The sequence below is a fragment of the Toxotes jaculatrix genome, chromosome 13 (genome assembly GCF_017976425.1).
Source record: "Toxotes jaculatrix isolate fToxJac2 chromosome 13, fToxJac2.pri, whole genome shotgun sequence".
In the NCBI taxonomy this organism is placed as follows: Eukaryota; Metazoa; Chordata; class Actinopteri; family Toxotidae; genus Toxotes; species Toxotes jaculatrix.
This window is the reverse complement of record NC_054406.1, coordinates 1,067,265-1,089,803: the sequence shown is the minus strand read 5'-3', so window position 1 is coordinate 1,089,803 and position 22,539 is coordinate 1,067,265. Positions and strand designations below refer to the sequence as shown.

The following is a 22,539-nucleotide window of genomic DNA, read 5'->3' as shown; positions in this document are numbered from 1 at the left end:
TTGTCCAATTTTGAAGCCTTACTATACTATGATGTTTTTTATGACTTTTGGGGGTCAAAAAAATTTTTCGATTTTTTTGTCCGAAAAAAACGCCTTACTATACTATGACGTTTTTTATGACTTTTGGGGGTCAAAAAAATTTTTCAATTTTTTTGGCCGAAAAAAACGCCTTACTATACTATGACGTTTTTTATGACTTTTGGAGGTAAAAAATTTTTTTGACTTTTTTTGTCCGAAAAAAACGCCTTACTATACTATGACGTTTTTTATGACTTTTGGAGGTCAAAAAAAATGTTGACTTTTTTTGTCCAATTTTGACGCCTTACTATACTATGACGTTTTTTATGACTTTTGGGGGTCAAAAAAAATTTTGACTTTTTTTGTCCGAAAAAAACGCCTTACTATACTATGACGTTTTTTATGACTTTTGGAGGTCAAAAAAAATTTGGACTTTTTTTGTCCGAAAAAAACGCCTTACTATACTATGACGTTTTTTATGACTTTTGGAGCTCAAAAAAAAATTTGACTTTTTTTGTCCGAAAAAAACGCCTTACTATACTATGACGTTTTTTATGACTTTTGGAGGTCAAAAAAAATTTTGATTTTTTTTGTCCAATTTTGACGCCTTACTATACTATGACGTTTTTTATGACTTTTGGGGGTCAAAAAAAATTTTGACTTTTTTTGTCCGAAAAAAACGCCTTACTATACTATGACGTTTTTTATGACTTTTGGAGGTCAAAAAAAATTTGGACTTTTTTTGTCCGAAAAAAACGCCTTACTATACTATGACGTTTTTTATGACTTTTGGAGCTCAAAAAAAATTTTGACTTTTTTTGTCCGAAAAAAACGCCTTACTATACTATGACGTTTTTTATGACTTTTGGAGATCAAAAAATTTTTTGACTTTTTTTGTCCGAAAAAAACGCCTTACTATACTATGACGTTTTTTATGACTTTTGGAGGTCAAAAAAAATTTTGACTTTTTTTGTCCGATTTTGACGCCTTACTATACTATGACGTTTTTTATGACTTTTGGAGGTAAAAAAATTTTTTGACTTTTTTTGTCCGATTTTGACGCCTTACTATCCTATGACGTTTTTTATGACTTTTGGAGGTCAAAAAAAATTTTGACTTTTTTTGTCAAAAAAAATTTTGACTTTTTTTGTCAAAAAAAAACGCCTTACTATACTATGACGTTTTTTATGACTTTTGGAGGTCAAAAAAAATGTTGACTTTTTTTGTCCGATTTTGAAGCCTTACTATACTATGATGTTTTTTATGACTTTTGGGGGTCAAAAAAATTTTTCGATTTTTTTGTCCGAAAAAAACGCCATACTATACTATGACGTTTTTTATGACTTTTGGAGGTCAAAAAAAATGTTGACTTTTTTTGTCCAATTTTGACGCCTTACTATACTATGACGTTTTTTATGACTTTTGGAGGTCAAAAAATTTTTTCGATTTTTTTGTCCGAAAAAAACGCCATACTATACTATGACGTTTTTTTATGACTTTTGGAGGTCAAAAAAAATTTTGACTTTTTTTGTCCGAAAAAAACGCCTTACTATACTATGACGTTTTTTATGACTTTTGGAGGTCAAAAAAAATTTTGACTTTTTTTGTCCGATTTTGACGCCTTACTATACTATGACGTTTTTTATGACTTTTGGAGGTAAAAAATTTTTTTGACTTTTTTTGTCCGATTTTGACGCCTTACTATACTATGACGTTTTTTATGACTTTTGGAGGTAAAAAAATTTTTTGACTTTTTTTGTCCGAAAAAAACACCATACTATACTATGACGTTTTTTATGACTTTTGAGGCTCAAAAAAGATTTTGACTTTTTTTGTCCAAAAAAAAACGCCTTACTATACTATGTCGTTTTTTATGACTTTTGGGGGTCAAAAAATTTTTTCGATTTGTTTGGCCGAAAAAAATGCCATACTATACTATGACGTTTTTTATGACTTTTGGAGGTCAAAAAAAATTTTCGATTTTTTTGTCCGAAAAAAACGCCATACTATACTATGACGTTTTTTATGACTTTTGGAGGTCAAAAAAAATGTTGACTTTTTTTTTCCAATTTTGACGCCTTACTATAGTATGACGTTTTTTATGACTTTTGGAGGTCAAAAAAAATGTTAACTTTTTTGTCCGATTTTGACGCCTTACTATACTATGACGTTTTTTATGACTTTTGGGGGTCAAAAAAATTTTTCGATTTTTTTGTCCGAAAAAAACGCCATACTATACTATGACGTTTTTTATGACTTTTGGAGGTCAAAAAAAATTTTGACTTTTTTTGTCCAAAAAAAACGCCTTACTATACTATGACGTTTTTTATGACTTTTGGAGGTCAAAAAAAATGTTGACTTTTTTTGTCCGATTTTGAAGCCTTACTATACTATGACGTTTTTTATGACTTTTGGAGGTAAAAAAATTTTTTGACTTTTTTTGTCCGAAAAAACGCCATACTATACTATGACGTTTTTTATGACTTTTGAGGCTCAAAAAAGATTTTGACTTTTTTTGTCCAAAAAAAAACGCCTTACTATACTATGTTGTTTTTTATGACTTTTGGGGGTCAAAAAAATTTTTCAATTTGTTTGGCCGAAAAAAACGCCATACTATACTATGACGTTTTTTATGACTTTTGGAGGTGAAAAAAATTTTTCGATTTTTTTGTCCGAAAAAAACGCCATACTATACTATGACGTTTTTTATGACTTTTGGAGGTCAAAAAAAATGTTGACTTTTTTTGTCCGATTTTGAAGCCTTACTATACTATGATGTTTTTTATGACTTTTGGGGGTCAAAAAAATTTTTCGATTTTTTTGTCCGAAAAAAACGCCTTACTATACTATGACGTTTTTTATGACTTTTGGGGGTCAAAAAAATTTTTCAATTTTTTTGGCCGAAAAAAACGCCATACTATACTATGACGTTTTTTATGACTTTTGGAGGTCAAAAAAATTTTTTGACTTTTTTTGTCCGATTTTGACGCCTTACTATACTATGACGTTTTTTATGACTTTTGGAGGTAAAAAAATTTTTTGACTTTTTTTGTCCGAAAAAAACGCCATACTATACTATGACGTTTTTTATGACTTTTGGAGGTCAAAAAAAATTTGGACTTTTTTTGTCCGAAAAAAACGCCATACTATACTATGACGTTTTTTATGACTTTTGGAGGTCAAAAAAAATTTGGACTTTTTTTGTCCGAAAAAAACGCCTTACTATACTATGACGTTTTTTATGACTTTTGGAGGTCAAAAAAAATTTTGACTTTTTTTGTCCGATTTTGACGCCTTACTATACTATGACGTTTTTTATGACTTTTGGGGGTCAAAAAAATTTTTCGATTTTTTTGTCCGAAAAAAACGCCATACTATACTATGACGTTTTTTATGACTTTTGGAGGTCAAAAAAAATTTTGACTTTTTTTGTCCAAAAAAAACGCCTTACTATACTATGACGTTTTTTATGACTTTTGGAGGTCAAAAAAATTTTTCGATTTTTTTGTCCGAAAAAAACGCCATACTATACTATGACGTTTTTTATGACTTTTGGAGGTCAAAAAAAATTTAGACTTTTTTTGTCCGAAAAAAACGCCTTACTATACTATGACGTTTTTTATGACTTTTGGAGGTCAAAAAAAATGTTGACTTTTTTTGTCCGATTTTGAAGCCTTACTATACTATGATGTTTTTTATGACTTTTGGGGGTCAAAAAAATTTTTCGATTTTTTTGTCCGAAAAAAACGCCTTACTATACTATGACGTTTTTTATGACTTTTGGAGGTAAAAAAATTTTTTGACTTTTTTTGTCCGATTTTGACGCCTTACTATACTATGACGTTTTTTATGACTTTTGGAGGTCAAAAAAAATGTTGAATTTTTTTGTCCAATTTTGACGCCTTACTATACTATGACGTTTTTTATGACTTTTGGGGGTCAAAAAAAAATTTGACTTTTTTTGTCCGAAAAAAACGCCTTACTATACTATGACGTTTTTTATGACTTTTGGGGGTCAAAAAAAATGTTGACTTTTTTTGTCCAATTTTGACGCCTTACTATACTATGACGTTTTTTATGACTTTTGGAGGTCAAAAAAAATTTTGACTTTTTTTGTCCGAAAAAAACGCCTTACTATACTATGACGTTTTTTATGACTTTTGGAGGTCAAAAAAAATTTTGACTTTTTTTTTGTCCAAAAAAAAAACGCCTTACTATACTATGACGTTTTTTATGACTTTTGGAGGTCAAAAAAATTTTTCGATTTTTTTGTCCGAAAAAAACGCCATACTATACTATGACGTTTTTTATGACTTTTGGAGGTCAAAAAAAATTTAGACTTTTTTTGTCCGAAAAAAACGCCTTACTATACTATGACGTTTTTTATGACTTTTGGAGGTCAAAAAAAATGTTGTCTTTTTTTGTCCGATTTTGAAGCCTTACTATACTATGATGTTTTTTATGACTTTTGGGGGTCAAAAAAATTTTTCGATTTTTTTGTCCGAAAAAAACGCCTTACTATACTATGACGTTTTTTATGACTTTTGGAGGTAAAAAAATTTTTTGACTTTTTTTGTCCGAAAAAAACGCCATACTATACTATGACGTTTTTTATGACTTTTGGAGGTCAAAAAAAATGTTGACTTTTTTTGTCCAATTTTGACGCCTTACTATACTATGACGTTTTTTATGACTTTTGGGGGTCAAAAAAAAATTTGACTTTTTTTGTCCGAAAAAAACGCCTTACTATACTATGACGTTTTTTATGACTTTTGGGGGTCAAAAAAAATGTTGACTTTTTTTGTCCAATTTTGACGCCTTACTATACTATGACGTTTTTTATGACTTTTGGAGGTCAAAAAAAATTTGGACTTTTTTTGTCCGAAAAAAACGCCTTACTATACTATGACGTTTTTTATGACTTTTGGAGGTCAAAAAAAATTTTGACTTTTTTTGTCCGATTTTGACGCCTTACTATACTATGACGTTTTTATGACTTTTGGGGGTCAAAAAAATTTTTCGATTTTTTTGTCCGAAAAAAACGCCATACTATACTATGACGTTTTTTATGACTTTTGGAGGTCAAAAAAAATTTTGACTTTTTTTGTCCAAAAAAAACGCCTTACTATACTATGACGTTTTTTATGACTTTTGGAGGTCAAAAAAATTTTTCGATTTTTTTGTCCGAAAAAAACGCCATACTATACTATGACGTTTTTTATGACTTTTGGAGGTCAAAAAAAATTTAGACTTTTTTTGTCCGAAAAAAACGCCTTACTATACTATGACGTTTTTTATGACTTTTGGAGGTCAAAAAAAATGTTGACTTTTTTTGTCCGATTTTGAAGCCTTACTATACTATGATGTTTTTTATGACTTTTGGGGGTCAAAAAAATTTTTCGATTTTTTTGTCCGAAAAAAACGCCTTACTATACTATGACGTTTTTTATGACTTTTGGAGGTAAAAAAATTTTTTGACTTTTTTTGTCCGAAAAAAACGCCATACTATACTATGACGTTTTTTATGACTTTTGGAGGTCAAAAAAAATGTTGACTTTTTTTGTCCAATTTTGACGTCTTACTATACTATGACGTTTTTTATGACTTTTGGGAGTCAAAAAAAAATTTGACTTTTTTTGTCCGAAAAAAACGCCTTACTATACTATGACGTTTTTTATGACTTTTGGGGGTCAAAAAAAATGTTGACTTTTTTTGTCCAATTTTGACGCCTTACTATACTATGACGTTTTTTATGACTTTTGGAGGTCAAAAAAAATTTTGACTTTTTTTGTCCGAAAAAAACGCCTTACTATACTATGACGTTTTTTATGACTTTTGGAGGTCAAAAAAAATTTTGACTTTTTTTGTCCGAAAAAAACGCCTTACTATACTATGACGTTTTTTATGACTTTTGGGGGTCAAAAAAATTTTTCGATTTTTTTGTCCGAAAAAAACGCCATACTATACTATGACGTTTTTTATGACTTTTGGAGGTCAAAAAAAATTTGGACTTTTTTTGTCCAAAAAAAACGCCTTACTATACTATGACGTTTTTTATGACTTTTGGAGGTCAAAAAAAATGTTGACTTTTTTTGTCCGATTTTGAAGCCTTACTATACTATGATGTTTTTTATGACTTTTGGGGGACAAAAAAATTTTTCGATTTTTTTGTCCGAAAAAAACGCCTTACTATACTATGACGTTTTTTATGACTTTTGGGGGTCAAAAATTTTTTTCAATTTTTTTGGCCGAAAAAAACGCCATACTATACTATGACGTTTTTTATGACTTTTGGAGGTTAAAAATTTTTTTTTACTTTTTTTGTCCGATTTTGACGCCTTACTATACTGTGACGTTTTTTATGACTTTTGGAGGTAAAAAAATTTTTTGACTTTTTTTGTCCGAAAAAAACGCCATACTATACTATGACGTTTTTTATGACTTTTGGAGGTCAAAAAAAATTTGGACTTTTTTTGTCCGAAAAAAACGCCTTACTATACTTTTTATGACTTTTGGAGGTCAAAAAAAATGTTGACTTTTTTTGTCCGATTTTGAAGCCTTACTATACTATGACGTTTTTTATGACTTTTGGGGGTCAAAAAAATTTTTCGATTTTTTTGTCCGAAAAAAACGCCTTACTATACTATGACGTTTTTTATGACTTTTGGGGGTCAAAAATTTTTTTCAATTTTTTTGGCCGAAAAAAACGCCATACTATACTATGACGTTTTTTATGACTTTTGGAGGTTAAAAAAATTTTTTTACTTTTTTTGTCCGATTTTGACGCCTTACTATACTGTGACGTTTTTTATGACTTTTGGAGGTAAAAAAATTTTTTGACTTTTTTTGTCCGAAAAAAACGCCATACTATACTATGACGTTTTTTATGACTTTTGGAGGTCAAAAAAAATTTGGACTTTTTTTGTCCGAAAAAAACGCCTTACTATACTATGACGTTTTTTATGACTTTTGGAGGTCAAAAAAATTTTTCAATTTGTTTGGCCGAAAAAAACGCCTTACTATACTATGACGTTTTTTATTACTTTTGGAGGTAAAAAAATTTTTTGACTTTTTTTGTCCGAAAAAAACGCCATACTATACTATGACGTTTTTTTATGACTTTTGGAGGTCAAAAAAATTTTTCGATTTTTTTGTCCGAAAAAAACGCCATACTATACTATGACGTTTTTTATGACTTTTGGAGGTCAAAAAAAATTTAGACTTTTTTTGTCCGAAAAAAATGCCTTACTATACTATGACGTTTTTTATGACTTTTGGAGGTCAAAAAAATTTTGACTTTTTTTGTCCGATTTTGACGCCTTACTATACTATGACGTTTTTTATGACTTTTGGAGGTAAAAAAATTTTTTGACTTTTTTTGTCCGAAAAAAACGCCATACTATACTATGACGTTTTTTATGACTTTTGAGGCTCAAAAAAGATTTTGACTTTTTTTGTCCAAAAAAAAACGCCTTACTATACTATGTCGTTTTTTATGACTTTTGGGGGTCAAAAAAATTTTTCAATTTGTTTGGCCGAAAAAAACGCCATACTATACTATGACGTTTTTTATGACTTTTGGAGGTCAAAAAAATTTTTCGATTTTTTTGTCCGAAAAAAACGCCTTACTATACTATGACGTTTTTTATGACTTTTGGAGGTCAAAAAAAATGTTAACTTTTTTTGTCCGATTTTGACGCCTTACTATACTATGACGTTTTTTATGACTTTTGGGGGTCAAAAAAATTTTTCGATTTTTTTGTCCGAAAAAAACGCCATACTATACTATGACGTTTTTTATGACTTTTGGAGGTCAAAAAAAATTTTGACTTTTTTTGTCCAAAAAAAACGCCTTACTATACTATGACGTTTTTTATGACTTTTGGAGGTCAAAAAAAATGTTGACTTTTTTTGTCCGATTTTGAAGCCTTACTATACTATGACGTTTTTTATGACTTTTGGAGGTAAAAAAATTTTTTGACTTTTTTTGTCCGATTTTGACGCCTTACTATACTATGACGTTTTTTATGACTTTTGGAGGTAAAAAAATTTTTTGACTTTTTTTGTCCAAAAAAACGCCATACTATACTATGACGTTTTTTATGACTTTTGAGGCTCAAAAAAAATTTTGAATTTTTTTGTCCGAAAAAAAAACGTCTTACTATACTATGACGTTTTTTATGACTTTTGGGGGTCAAAAAAATTTTTCAATTTGTTTGGCCGAAAAAAACGCCATACTATACTATGACGTTTTTTATGACTTTTGGAGGTCAAAAAAAATGTTGACTTTTTTTGTCCAATTTTGACGCCTTACTATACTATGACGTTTTTTATGACTTTTGGGGGTCAAAAAAAATTTAGACTTTTTTTGTCCGAAAAAAACGCCTTACTATACTATGACGTTTTTTATGACTTTTGGGGGTCAAAAAAAATTTTCGATTTTTTTGTCCGAAAAAAACGCCATACTATACTATGACGTTTTTTATGACTTTTGGAGGTCAAAAAAAATTTTGACTTTTTTTGTCCAAAAAAAACGCCTTACTATACTATGACGTTTTTTATGACTTTTGGAGGTCAAAAAAAATGTTGACTTTTTTTGTCCGATTTTGAAGCCTTACTATACTATGATGTTTTTTATGACTTTTGGGGGTCAAAAAATTTTTTCGATTTTTTTGTCCGAAAAAAACGCCTTACTATATTGTGACGTTTTTTATGACTTTTGGGGGTCAAAAAAATTTTTCAATTTTTTTGGCCGAAAAAAACGCCATACTATACTATGACGTTTTTTATGACTTTTGGAGGTCAAAAAAATTTTTTGACTTTTTTTGTCCGATTTTGACGCCTTACTATACTATGACGTTTTTTATGACTTTTGGAGGTAAAAAAATTTTTTGACTTTTTTTGTCCGAAAAAAACGCCATACTATACTATGACGTTTTTTATGACTTTTGGAGGTCAAAAAAAATTTTGACTTTTTTTGTCCGAAAAAAACGCCTTACTATACTATGACGTTTTTTATTACTTTTGGAGGTCAAAAAAAATTTTGATTTTTTTTTGTCCAAAAAAAAAACGCCATACTATACTATGACGTTTTTTATGACTTTTGGAGGTAAAAAAATTTTTCGATTTTTTTGTCCGAAAAAAACGGCATACTATACTATGACGTTTTTTATGACTTTTGGAGGTAAAAAAAAATTTGGACTTTTTTTGTCCGAAAAAAACGCCTTACTATACTATGACGTTTTTTATGACTTTTGGAGGTCAAAAAAATTTTGACTTTTTTTGTCCGATTTTGACGCCTTACTATACTATGACGTTTTTTATGACTTTTGGAGGTCAAAAAAAATTTTAGACTTTTTTTGTCCGATTTTGAAGCCTTTCTATACTATGACGTTTTTTATGACTTTTGGGGGTCAAAAAAATTTTTCGATTTTTTTGTCTGAAAAAAAAACGCCTTACTATACTATGACGTTTTTTATGACTTTTGGGGGTCAAAAAAATTTTTGACTTTTTTTGTCCGATTTTGACGCCTTACTATACTATGACGTGTTTTATGACTTTTGTAGGGCAAAAAAAATTTTGACTTTTTTAGTCCGAAAAAAACGCCATACTATACTATGACGTTTTTTATGACTTTTGGAGGTCAAAAAATTTTTTCGATTTTTTTGTCCGAAAAAAACGCCTTACTATACTATGACGTTTTTTATGACTTTTGGAGGTCAAAAAAATTTTTGACTTTTTTTGTCCGATTTTGACGCCTTACTATACTATGACGTTTTTTATGACTTTTGGGGGTCAAAAAAATTTTTCGATTTTTTTGGCCGAAAAAAACGCCATACTATACTATGACGTTTTTTATGACTTTTGGAGGTCAAAAAATTTTTTGACTTTTTTTGTCCGATTTTGACGCCTTACTATACTATGATGTTTTTTATGACTTTTGGGGGTCAAAAAAATTTTTCGATTTTTTTGACCGAAAAAAACGCCATACTATACTATGACGTTTTTTATGACTTTTGGAGGTCAAAAAATTTTTGACTTTTTTTGTCCGAAAAAAACGCCTTACTATACTATGATGTTTTTTTATGACTTTTGGAGGTAAAAAAAATTTTGAATTTTTTTGTCCGAAAAAAAAACGTCTTACTATACTATGACGTTTTTTATGACTTTTGGGGGTCAAAAAAATTTTTCGATTTTTTTGGCCGAAAAAACGCCATACTATACTATGACGTTTTTTATGACTTTTGGAGGTCAAAAAATTTTTTGACTTTTTTTGTCCGATTTTGACGCCTTACTATACTATGACGTTTTTTATGACTTTTGGGGGTCAAAAAAATTTTTCGATTTTTTTGACCGAAAAAAACGCCATACTATACTATGACGTTTTTTATGACTTTTGGAGGTCAAAAAAAAGTTTGACTTTTTTTGTCCGAAAAAAAACGTCTTACTATACTGACGTTTTTTATGACTTTTGGAGGTCAAAAAAAATGTTGACTTTTTTTGTCCAAAAAAAACGCCTTACTATACTATGACGTTTTTTATGACTTTTGGGGGTCAAAAAATTTTTTCGATTTTTTTGTCCGAAAAAAACGCCATACTATACTATGACGTTTTTTATGACTTTTGGAGGTCAAAAACATTTTTGACTTTTTTTGTCCGATTTTGACGCCTTACTATACTATGACGTTTTTTATGACTTTTGGGGGTCAAAAAAAATTTTGACTTTTTTTGTCCGATTTTGACGTCTTACTATACTATGACGTTTTTTATGACTTTTGGAGGTCAAAAAAAATTTTCGATTTTTTTGGCCGAAAAAAACAGCATACTATACTATGACGTTTTTTATGACTTTTGGAGGATTTTGACGCCTTACTATACTATGACGTTTTTTATGACTTTTGGAGGTCAAAAAATTTTTTGACTTTTTTTGCCCGAAAAAAACGCCATACTATACTATGACGTGTTTTATGACATTTTGAGGTCAAAAATTTTTTTGACTTTTTTTGCCCAATTTTGACGCCTTACTATACTATGACGTTTTTTATGACATTTTGAGACCGAAAATTTTTTTGACTTTTTTTGCCCGAAAAAAACGCCATACTATACTATGACGTTTTTTATGAGTTCTTGAGGCCGAAAAAATTTTGACTTTTTTTGCCCGATTTTGACGCCTTGCTATAGTATGACGTTTTTTATGACTTTTATGACTTTTTCCAAAAAAAAAAAAAACTTTTTTTGGCCGGTTTTGATGCCTTACTATACTATACTATGACGTTTTTTATGACATTTTGAGTTCTTACTAAAATATGACTTTTTTGGCCTATCGGTCAGAAAAAGGATACTTGTGTCACATTAATGTCGAGTAATGCTGATCAATCGGACGCTTGTTTCCCTGATCGGTTGTAAAATGGTCCTAATGTTCACATCTAAGAAGTTTAAAGCAGAGACATTTTGTTGTGTGAGATAAATGACTTTAATGATTATTCTGATTGTCTAAATAGCTGGTGACTGATGTTTTGTTGATCAGTCAATGTTTCATGCAGTTTAGGTACAAAGTAGCATAAAATGTAAATATTCAATAAGAACAAATACCTCAAAAGTTAATTAATTTCCACAGATGTTTAATGTCTTTAACAAAGATAAAAAAAAACAACAGCTCAATGAAAGCTGTTTTTTCATTTTTATTTTTTTGCTTGCAGACAAAAAAAGATATCCATTAAGTCCAGATATAATAAATAAATTAACTACTAAAAACTGTTGGCTAGTAAAGCAATTTAAAGAATGGCAGAAAGGCTTAACTTTGCAAAATTACAGAGCTTGTTTAAGGATCCCATGTCGCTGATGAAATCATTAAAAAACCAAAATCAAAGAGACGCTGATTTTACAGTTCACCACTCTACCCGCTGATTGTTCTGTGACGTTTGCATATCCTAATAGAGTCCTACACGGTTCAGTAAACACAGGAAGAGAGAGCAGAGAAAAGCAAAGTAAAAGCTTATTTCTTCTTGTTCCCCTACATATGAAAAGTTAAAAAGTTCCCATGGGAACTGAGCCAAGTGCTTGTGGTTTCTTGTCCCTAAAATATCGTCTGTAATTCTCATGGAAAACCTGAAAGATATTGTTAACTAGTTCACCCGTATTGGAGCAAATAAATGCACTAATAACTATGTCTTCTTTTTTTTCTCTTTAAAGTGATTCACTTACTTTGGTGAGGACAAATAAAGAAACGCCATCTGAAAGACATAATTATTACTGTGTACTTGTATTTTCATGCATTCAGTATTGAGTTCTATAGAAAAGAAAACTGTCGTAAAGTGTAAATGTCACAATCTTACCAAGTTTGTAGCTTAACTGACTGAGGTAAAGTTGCCTGTTTCCTGAAGTAGAGCAAACATGCCTTTTTTTTCTTTTGGACGAGAACACAGAGAATATTTGGGTTCAAATTCCTTTCAAGTCGATCAACTCGACAAATCTGCTTGTTTAAAAAGACTGAACTATAGCAGAAATGATCTGGGATCAGAACAGACGACTTGATTGAATGTGTAACCACCCACACCATTGAAACAGAAGGATCCATGTTTTTTTCTAAACAGAGCCTTCTGACGTAGAGCTGGACGTTAAAGGAAAAATCCACCTTTTAAAAGATCATCGATTTTCTTTTGTATTTTGTAATAGCTGAAGGTTCTAGTTCATGATTTGTGTTCTGTTGTGTTTCCTGTAGTTTTGGTGAACCCCATCTCTCCAACTGCCTGTTCTGCTTCCACCAGATTCCTTACGTTTCCCACAATGCCTTTCAACATGCCTCAGATGACCTTTGAACTTTCTGCTTTCACCAAAATGTGGTAAGATGGACACACAGCTCAGACTAACGCAGTGTAATACAACAGTAAAAAAGCTTTTAATGCTCAGTTTTCTTTGTCAGTGAGCTGCTGATTCAAACTCATGATCATGTTAGAAGATGTACTCTAGTGTTTATCCAGCAGAGAGCACTGAAACGTTTCTGTTGACACTGTAAAATTTCACCTCACATATTTCAGGTATTTGTTTTAAATGTTAAAAAAATAAATTATGGGCCAACGTATCATAATCTGGACTTTCAAGAATCTTAAATATTGATATCAACCTCAGAAATCCAGAATCACTTTGGCTCATTTAGAGGTTTTTAACATTTTTTGTGATTTATGATGGCAGACAGTGAATGGCCATTCTCCGTTATATTTTAGTTGCACTGTGGGATAATTTAAGTCCACTGTCAGCTATAATAACTCTGATTAGACATTTTAACACCACTCAAATGGACCCATTGTTCAATGACCCTTTTTAAGATGGATTTTCCCTTTAAGGAGTTTGCTGTCTTCCTGTCACGTCTCTTGTTTCACTCTCGTCCTTCAGTGATGTGTGTTCGGAGGTAAATTCAGACTGAATTGATGTTATTGAAACTGAATGGACCCAAACACCTGCAAACATGGAAATGATCACCATTTTCAAAAGAACTCATTATAGCATAATAATAGTGTAATGGATTCAGTTTCCATTATTTTATATGTCGATCAGACTTTAACAAATCACTTGAAAAAACAAAATACAAAAGAGTTAAAACATTGATGTGGAATTAATTCCAGCACTCATTTTTTTGATTTAAAACAAACCTTTATAAACAGAATGGCACTAATCTGAGTTGTCTATTCACAAAAAAACAATGTGGTTTTAAAAACCTTTTCTTTTCGAAGAGCAAAAATATTTTCATAGTTGGGTTTGGGGCGAGGTTGTTCCCTTGAGAAAAAGGTCTGATGGTTCCTCTGTTATTCTGAAAAAAAGCTTTTTAATAACGAGAAAACCATGCGAGGTCTCACCTCTTAGAAATGTTTTGGATTTTTTCCTTTATACAAAGTTTACCTTTAAAATGTTGATGTTTCTTTTTTTTGTAAGAAAAATGACATAAAAGACCAAAGGTCTGTCATTCTCACCAAAATAAAAACCTTGTTAATTGTACAGAGGCAGAGCTGGAACTTACTCTCGTGGTGCTGCTGTTTGGTGAGAGGCGTTGTCTTCAACGTTGAGTTGGTCCCCACAGTTCATCAGCCAAAACAAACTAAATCCTGACGCTTTGTCCTTTAATTCAGCTCCATCATCTCAGTGCTTCTCAGCTCCATCAGGACCCAAAGTTCATATCGAAGGCACAAACCCGTCATTTTAGTATCGCATGACCCATCTGAGCCGTGACTCTGTGCGAGCTTCCTGCGGCCGTCTTTGGGTCCCGACCCGCCAGCTGAGAAACACTGACGCGTATCGTCCTCTGTGTCGTCTCTACAGTGGGGGAAGCAACGCTAAGTCTGCAGAATGAAAGAAAAGTGAGGAACCAAATGTCAGATGAGGACAAAACCGTTTCTGAGAATCGACCACATGTTGTCACTTTCATTTTAAAAGTAATTCCCTGAATATGCAACTGTTTTCATTCCCAACAAAATGTCCTTGAGCCCAGCTTCTCAGGCCGAGAAATGTAACTGTAGAACATCCTGAAGCCACCTGTAGACTCGTTTAGGCTGTGGCCTTAAAAACCTGCACACATGAGCTAATTTTGGCGTAAAAACGGGTGTAGTTCGTGACGTTAAAGCACACTGGAGTCTGACACTCACCTGTCTGCTCATGTCTGCTCCTCTGCCTGAGGCTGTGATTGGCTGACACCTTCAGATTCCTCCTGGATCGTCTCATCGTCCACCACCTCCTCTGTGTCCTCTTCCCTGTCCTCCACCTCCTCGTGGCAGTCGTCGTCTGAGGCCTCTTCTCCTTGTTCTTTCACCTCCATCTCTCCCTCGCTGTCTCCGTGCTCTGCTGTCGCCTCCTCTTCCTCCTCCTCGTCCTCGTCCTCCCCCTCCCCGTCCTCTCCCTCCACCTCCTCGTCGCTGAAGGGCTCCTTGCCCTCTTCCACCCTCCTCGCGGTCTCAGAGAACCAGTCCCTCACCTGCTCGTAGCTCATGCTGGACTTTGTCACCAGATCATCCAGATCTTTCTCGCTCAGGCCTCGGTATCTGAGGTAGTAGTCCTTCAGAAACGCCTTTCCGGACTTAACCTGCAGGAGGAAGAAACAAAACATAAGTAACGAAATACAATCCAATAATAAAAAAAAAAAAAAAAAAAAAAAGAGACACTGATTTGGTTTGGAGGAAAACTTCAGGCAAATATACCTGTTACTGATATTATTGTAATCTCTGTGCAGGGACCAGAACAGAACATGTTCTCTGAGGTGTTTTATTAAAACTTTATTGAAGGAAATGATCAGAGCAGGACAGCGTTGGTTTTTTGCATCACTGTGATAAAATGCATTGATTTGCAGGGTATTAACTCACTGTGTTTAATACAGGTCATGGGACCTTTAATTATATAAGAGCCAACCGTTGCCAGCAGGTTCAGGTAAATGTACACACAGACCTTGATGGCAGTGGCGCCCCCCTGTGGGGAACGTTTGCAGGGATACGGCTGACGCGTCCTCCTGGACCAACCCCGGAAACGCTTCCTGGACTTCTTTTGGCTCTTGGCTCCACCGTTCAGCGCCTCGTCCACCTTAAATCCATCAAATGTTGGTTCAGTTCAAGTAAGTGCAGGTCAAAGTGCTCTCCGTAATACAACCATGACTGTTGGTACTGTTACTGCTGCTACAACGTGTAATGAAAACAGAAAACTAACGTCATCAAAAACTGTATAAACAGAACGTGGCTATAATAAACAAAGTATGTGCACCTTCCCACTCTGATAGAGGTAATACCACTTCAGGTTGCTGTTCTTGCAGGCGTAGCGTGTGTCTCCAAACCAGTTGACAATGTACGTCCTTGGCAGGCCGCTCTCCTCTGCCATCTGATCGTACTCCTCAGGCGTGGGCCACTGGGTGCGGACGAACGCCTTCTTCAGGATGTGAAGCTGCTGCGGTGTCTTCTTCATCGTCTTCCTGCCAACGGGAGGAGTCGTCTGCCTCTCCTGGGCCGAAGATGAAGGCCCAGCAGCTCCCTTCACCTTCTCAGCATCCCCTTCGACGTCTCCATCTTTCAACTGTGCTGCTGAAGGCATTTTCCGCCTCTCGGTGAACCAAGCGTCCACCTCGCGTCTCGTCAGCTTCGTCTCTGCTCGCAGCCGGCTCAGTTCCTCGTCCGAAGGCGTGTCTGATTTCTGAAAGCTGGCCTCCAGGATGAGCAGCTGCTCTGGTGTCTTTTCCTTGAACTTCTGCGGCGTAAAGTCGGGAAAGGCGTGGCGAAATTTGACCCGGGGGTCACTGGTTGAACCAGACGACCCCGGGACGTTGGCAGAAGTCGGAGAGGAGTCGCTGGCGTCGTCGCTGGAGTCAATGACGATGGTGGTAGTGTTGTCATTGCTCTCATTAAGGGTTCCGCTGCTGTTCCTTCCCACTCTGCCGCCCCCTGACACCGCCGCTCTGCTGGACGAGCTTTCGCTCAGCGGGACGCCGTGGTGATCCTTTGAGTTCCTCTGGTTATAACGTGTGTCACTGAACCACTTCTTTATTGCTCGTTTGGAGAGTTTGGTGACCTGCATGAGCCGAGATATCTCCGCCTCGGTGGCGAACTGCCTCCTGCTGTAGCTGGCCTTCAGCTCCGCCAGCTGCTCCTTCGACTTCTTCGGTTTTGCTGCTGCTGTGTCCAAACTGAGCGCCATGCCGGCTGAGGAAGCCGACATCTCGGTCTTCGATTCTGACGTCGATGGTTCTGCAGCTTTAGGCTGGTTGCCGGGGACACCCGCGACTGTCAGGGTGATGGGTGAGGCGACCGGCACGGTGCTGCCATTACTGGCCACCTGAGTAAGGACGAGGCCCGGCTGTCCGACGATCTGACACGTCTGGAAGATGGACTGCAGGCCGTTGGTGGCTGCGGCAATGTTGGCGGGGATGACGGTGATGGTCTGGGGGACGGTCTGCACTGTGCCATTGAACTTCTTCCTCCTCGCCTCCTCCACCTGCAGAAAGGAGCAGCAACAACTTTTTAGTCTGCTGATCCATTCATGTCAACTGCTGTTCACAGCGTCACTGGTAAATCAGTGTGTACCTACTGTACGCACATTATATTTTCAACACAAACATCAACATGTTGTTTGACATTTCAAGCAGTGATGCTATCTCACACGTTAATATTAAGAACCGAATCCAGTGAGCTTTCTGAAAAATGTAAAGCCGCCCAGAGAAACAGTTTGTTTCTCAAAGTGAATCGAACAAAATTCAGCCTGAGGTACGAGATGACAACAGCTCAACAAACTACAAGAAAAAACCTTGGCAGCTGAAAGGCAACGAAACCGAGGCACCACTTCAAAAAGGCCTCACAATCAATAAAGAGATCATTATATTACAGCAAGTCTATAAAAATTAATATTATGAAGTGCTTTGATAAACGACTCAGAGTCTGCCAACTGCAACTCGCTCCATAATGTTGGAGTTAATAAAACACAGCCGCTGCTTGTTTTTAAATTGAGATTTTTTTGGATGGCCTACGAGATGTTCTTCAGAACCCGACTGTGATTTTTTTAAAAAAGACAAACGTGCGTAGCCAAAGAAATTTTACAGGGTAAATTTTAGATTTGCTAATAACACACAGAATTCAGTTTAATACCTGTTTCACTATCACACCGGACAAAGAAAAAAAAAACTCAGCAGTGACAGTTTGGCCTAGAATCATGTTGTTGTATCACGTCTGTCAGTGCTTCCCAGCAGTACATCAGTAATTCATTAAATTAACGCAGCCTGGGTTTGGATAACTGGCATAAAATGGATGCATTAAGCAATTAAAAAGACTAATTCGCTTTAAAAAGTTTTTTGATAAAATCAACAACGGAGCTTCCTATAGCTGCTGTAGCTGTAACCTTTATTCAGACAGAAGTTGCCTGAGGGCTGCCGCAGCGCTCTGACATTCACAGTAATCAGAGAAGCATCATGTGAGGGACAGATGTGTAAAATGGAGCCTAAATCAGGGTGTGAAAACGTGCTGTGAAGCACCGACCTCCTCCGGCGTCCAGCTGACTCCGTGTTTGAGCCTCTGAGCAGAAAACCAGACCTTAATCTGCTCCTCGCTGAACTTGGTCTGTGAGGACAAGCCCATGATCTCGGACACGGAGGGATACGGGAACCTGTGACACCAGATCAGAGTCTGACTGTTGAGTTCTACAAACAGAGCTAATAATCAAGGAGAGGAAACAACAGAGTGATGACACGGTGAATGCAAACACACAATAACCACAGAGGCTGCACTGAACTGTGCCACAGACACATTTCACTGCAGTCTCACTGTTTCATTTAGGCCTGTTTCCTGTTTTGTTGCAGCTTTGAACAGATGCAAGTATGAGTCTACTTAAAAATACACATTTAGTCTTAATGGGACTGTAAAAAAGATTTTATTCAAACTGAATAAATAATAATAAATTCTAATAAAACTGAACTCCAGGTGTGACATTAGTGCTTCTCTGGTGTTTTCCTTTCACAGTTAAAGCCTTTTCCACAGCACAAAACTTTAAAAGCTGATTTCCTACCAAACAGCAGTTCACCTCACGCTGAGTCTTGCAGAGACATGAAACTTGCTGCCGGTCACTGTTCCATCACAGTGAGCGTTAAGTCACATGTGCCTTTTGTCAGAATTCTGTTTTCACTCTGAGCTAACGCAGCTGTGATATTCAAAGGCTGCAGAGAGATGATTTTGGGCTGGAAATTCCCACAGAAAGCAACAAATCCAGATCATAAATAAAGACACAATGAACAGAACTGTTTGAATTTCACAAGTATTGTGCGTCTGTCAAACCCTGATATGTGTTATTGCTCTGAGCCATGGATCTCCGCTGTTTCCAAAAACTTTTAAAACCACATCAGTTGCACTGGTTGACGTGTTCCTTCACCACACACACACACACACACACACACACACACACACACACACACACACACACACACTGTAGTTTACTCTGACTCAGTCCCACGCACACTGACCTGGTGCCCCTCATACTCACTACAGCTTCAAATGTGGCTTAATCCGCCGCTGAAAATAGTCCCCAGTAAACGCACTGTTAGTCCTGTCCTGTTAGTCTGGTTCAAACCTGCAGTGAGCACTGAGCCTTTGTAAAGATCAAAAATCAAAATATATATTTGATTTACGTCTTCAGTAAGAACCAATGAGCTTGAAGCTGAGAGCCACAGACAGAGGAGGGAAGTCAGGAACAGGCTGTTGGAGTCTACAGTTTACCATGAAGTCAGACGACAGAACAGGATTCTACTGAAAGACAAAAAGAACTCCAGGTGCAGTTACCTGTTGTAGGCGCTGACCAGCAGGACGTTGTTGTCCATGGCTGTGTTGTAGGTGGGGATGCTGCTGATGGGGATGAGAAGCTGAGTCTGAGTCTGAGAGCTGTTCTGCTGGTTCTGCAGGGCCGACAGAACCTGAGCCAGCGTCCCTGGAGGCAGCACAGCGCTGCCACCGGAGCCGCCCTTAATCTGCAGCACGTTGGGGCTGTTGACCACAATGCTCTGCGGGACAGCCTGGACCTGCACCGGCGTGGAGACGGGGATGAGGCGAGGGGCAACGGCGGCTGGGGTCATCGGGGCGGGAGACAGAGTGGGCGGCTCCTTGTTCTCGTCGTCCTCGTCATCGCTTTCCACTTTAATGACGTCATCAAGGGCCATTTTGTGCGTGGCAGCAAACTTCTTGGGATCCGGTCTGCTCTTTATCCTCATGATGGGCGTCTTGCTGAGGGCAATGCCCTTGCGGGACGTGTCCTCCGCCTCGTCGTCCTCCACTTTGACGAAACTGCCGTCGAAGGTGAGGTCGTTGACCGTCTGTTGGAAGATGGTCTCGTTGTTTCGCTTCACCATCGTCCGTGTGAAGTTGTCCTCTCCCGGGTGGAGGCGGGCGTTGTGGGCCAGCAGCGTGTCGTAACTAGAGGGGGAGAATTGTGGGTAAATACGTCTTTCATCAGACATTACTCTAGAAAAGAAAAAATTCACAACATATTTTCTTTAACTGAATAATGAGGCAAATATTTCGTATCCCCGGACATAAAAAGGTGCAAAGTTGGTAAGAATTCTCTGTCGGTCGATCAATGATCATTTTCATTATCGATTAATCTGCCAACTGACTGCAGGAATCTATGAAACATCAAAAAACAGAAGGCAGCTTCAAATGCTTTGTTCACATTATTCTGTAGTAATGCATTTGATGACTGTTTCTATTATTAATTGATCTAAAACATTTTTGATAAATCAATTAAGTGTTTACACCAGAAATGGCAAATGCTCTGAATAACTGTTATCTGCACTCGGCCTGATACTGTAATGATTTACAGTGACAGGTTGCATTTAGAGTTTTGGTATTTGGTATGAACCAAAAATAAAAACAAGCTGTCTGCCCTTTACTCTCAAACTCAAACACATTCAGAACAGAAACACGAGTCCTGTACCTCTTTGTGTGGTAGTCACATTCCATGCAGACGTAGGACGTGTTGAGGACGACGTCTGGATGCTCCGTGTCCACGTGCATGGTGAACAGGTTGAGCTCTGACGTCTGGAAGCTGCAGTATTTGCACTCGTATCCTCCCTCTGCCATGTTCAGGTCCAGGTAGTGGTCTGACACCTGCCTGACACCGGCCTCCTCCCCTCGCTCCTCCGACAGGTCGCAAACCTCAGAGGAGACGGTCGCCACGCCGTTACTGTCCTCTGGTTCTGCCGCGTCAGCGATGTCCTCCATCTCCTGATCTGAGTCGACGGTTTCCAGAGGAGGAACCATGCAGGGGGTGGTGGATTTCCTCCTGCTTGCCATCCTGAGAACCAGTAAGTGCTGCGTCTAGCTGAGTATTTAAGGCGTCTCAGTTCAAACCGTCCTGTTGTGGCTCCATAAAGAAGGATGTCATCGGTCAAAATTCTTCCTCTGTTGTCCTTAATTTCTGAAGAGGACAAAGTGAAGCATTAACATGTATGATTATAGCATAGTCACACAAAGATTAATATGTAAACTTCTGTTTAAAGCCACATCACATCTGGAGCATTTCTCTGGCTCATTAGGTGCAAACACACACAACGAACACTGCTGACACAGATTAACAAAACCAACACACCTGGAAATCTCCTTCCTCTCAAACACGAAGACCCAAACACAAATACACCAAATACAGTTTCTCTTAATCCACTCTAATGTTCACTCTTAAATTAACACAGACTTTGTCGACCAGAATCTCTGTTGCATGCTTTAGAAAATCTGCTGTGAGTTGCAGGGGAGTGTGTTGAACAGGGAGAACCGGGCAGAAAAACAGGAGAACTGTGGTTCATCACGGTTTCACCGCAGCTGAAGCCGTGTCGCCTGCAGCCCTGTGAACACTGAGCAAACTGACCCGCTCTGCTTATTTCAACTCCTGCAGTCAAACTGAGGCTGCAGCAGAAAATGCACTTCCTGTCCACACACACACACTGAGAAGACAGAGCTGCCTGTCCACACATTCAAGGCTGCGGTCACAGAGAAATAAAGAGAAAGAGGAACGACAACATCCCATACATATCTAGCTAGCTCTAGCTAACCGAACATAATGGTTAACGGGTCAATTCTCCACAAGTGGCAGCGGGTCTGCGGCTGCCTGTAACCGTGCACAGACACCGCCAACGGTCCCCTGTCGGCCCGGTGTGCGTTTACCTGGTGAATTGGCTCCCGTTTACCAACATCTTGCAACAACTGGTTAGCTGGTTAGCGGCTGTAGCTGTGTAGCATCTCTGGTTCGGTGTGTTGATACGCAGTCTTCCGCCTTTTACCCAAATACACCGAGGATCCCATCTGCCTCTGCCGCACACAGAGCCGCTCTAACGGTCGGAAACAGCCCGACTACCGCCCGTTAGCTCCGGTTTCAGCTTGCACCGCTACGACTGGCATTGTTTACCCTGTTGCCTCATTAATAAAAGGGACAGTCTAATAAAAAAGGCACCGATAGTTCAACGAATCTGACGATGGCCATTTTTCATACCGCCGCTACAAGCGAGCAATGGCCGAGAAATGTATCCGGTTTCAACATTTCAAAATAAAAGCTTCGAGTAAAGAGCTAAAAGAAGTAGAGGAAATAACATTAATAATCATGATGGCGATAACAATAATAATAATAATAATACTGACAAAATAACAAAAACAAAGAGAATAATAAGAATGAAACAACACTAAAAACAACGAAAACAACAATACAAAAAAACACAGCACTATAAACTCACTAAACATTAAACACTGTTCTCACCAAAACATTTCAAATTTCAAATACTGGCTGTGATACTGAAAAAACACCCTCTGTAATGTAGTCAAGTTGATTTACAACGCCGCGCACAGTAGAAATACTTATGGTAAGTACAAGTACCTTAAAACTGTACTTAAATACAGTGATTGGGTTAGAGTACTTAGTTACTTTGCGCCAGAGGCATAGTGACACCGAATTAATCTTATGTCTTTTATGAAAACTGCTAGGTGCATTGCATGTTAAGGTATATGCACATTACTTACACCTTCGATTAAAAAAAGA

General features: G+C 36.7%; 1 protein-coding gene across 2 annotated transcripts; it reads right to left on the bottom strand.

Annotated features, from left to right (window-relative positions):
* Positions 1 to 11,496: 11,496 nt before the first annotated feature.
* LOC121191882 (zinc fingers and homeoboxes protein 1-like) lies at positions 11,497 to 22,009 on the bottom strand. 2 transcript variants are annotated; one of them, XR_005895159.1, is made up of 9 exons: positions 21,675 to 22,009; positions 20,452 to 20,934; positions 19,305 to 19,931; positions 18,012 to 18,138; positions 15,757 to 16,977; positions 15,448 to 15,579; positions 14,655 to 15,088; positions 14,033 to 14,351; positions 11,497 to 13,475 (listed from the first exon to the last, which is right to left on the bottom strand). XR_005895159.1 is itself a non-coding variant. In XM_041053321.1 (8 exons), the coding sequence occupies exons 2-7, from the start codon at positions 20,808 to 20,810 to the stop codon at positions 14,663 to 14,665; spliced, it is 2,892 nt and encodes a 963-aa protein (XP_040909255.1). In that variant the 5' UTR covers positions 20,811 to 20,934; positions 21,675 to 22,009; the 3' UTR covers positions 11,497 to 14,351; positions 14,655 to 14,662. The 2 variants fall into 2 exon arrangements, 1 of the variants encoding a protein (XP_040909255.1); XM_041053321.1 differs by having other exon boundaries at positions 11,497 to 14,351.
* Between the last annotated feature and the right edge of the window lie 530 nt (positions 22,010 to 22,539).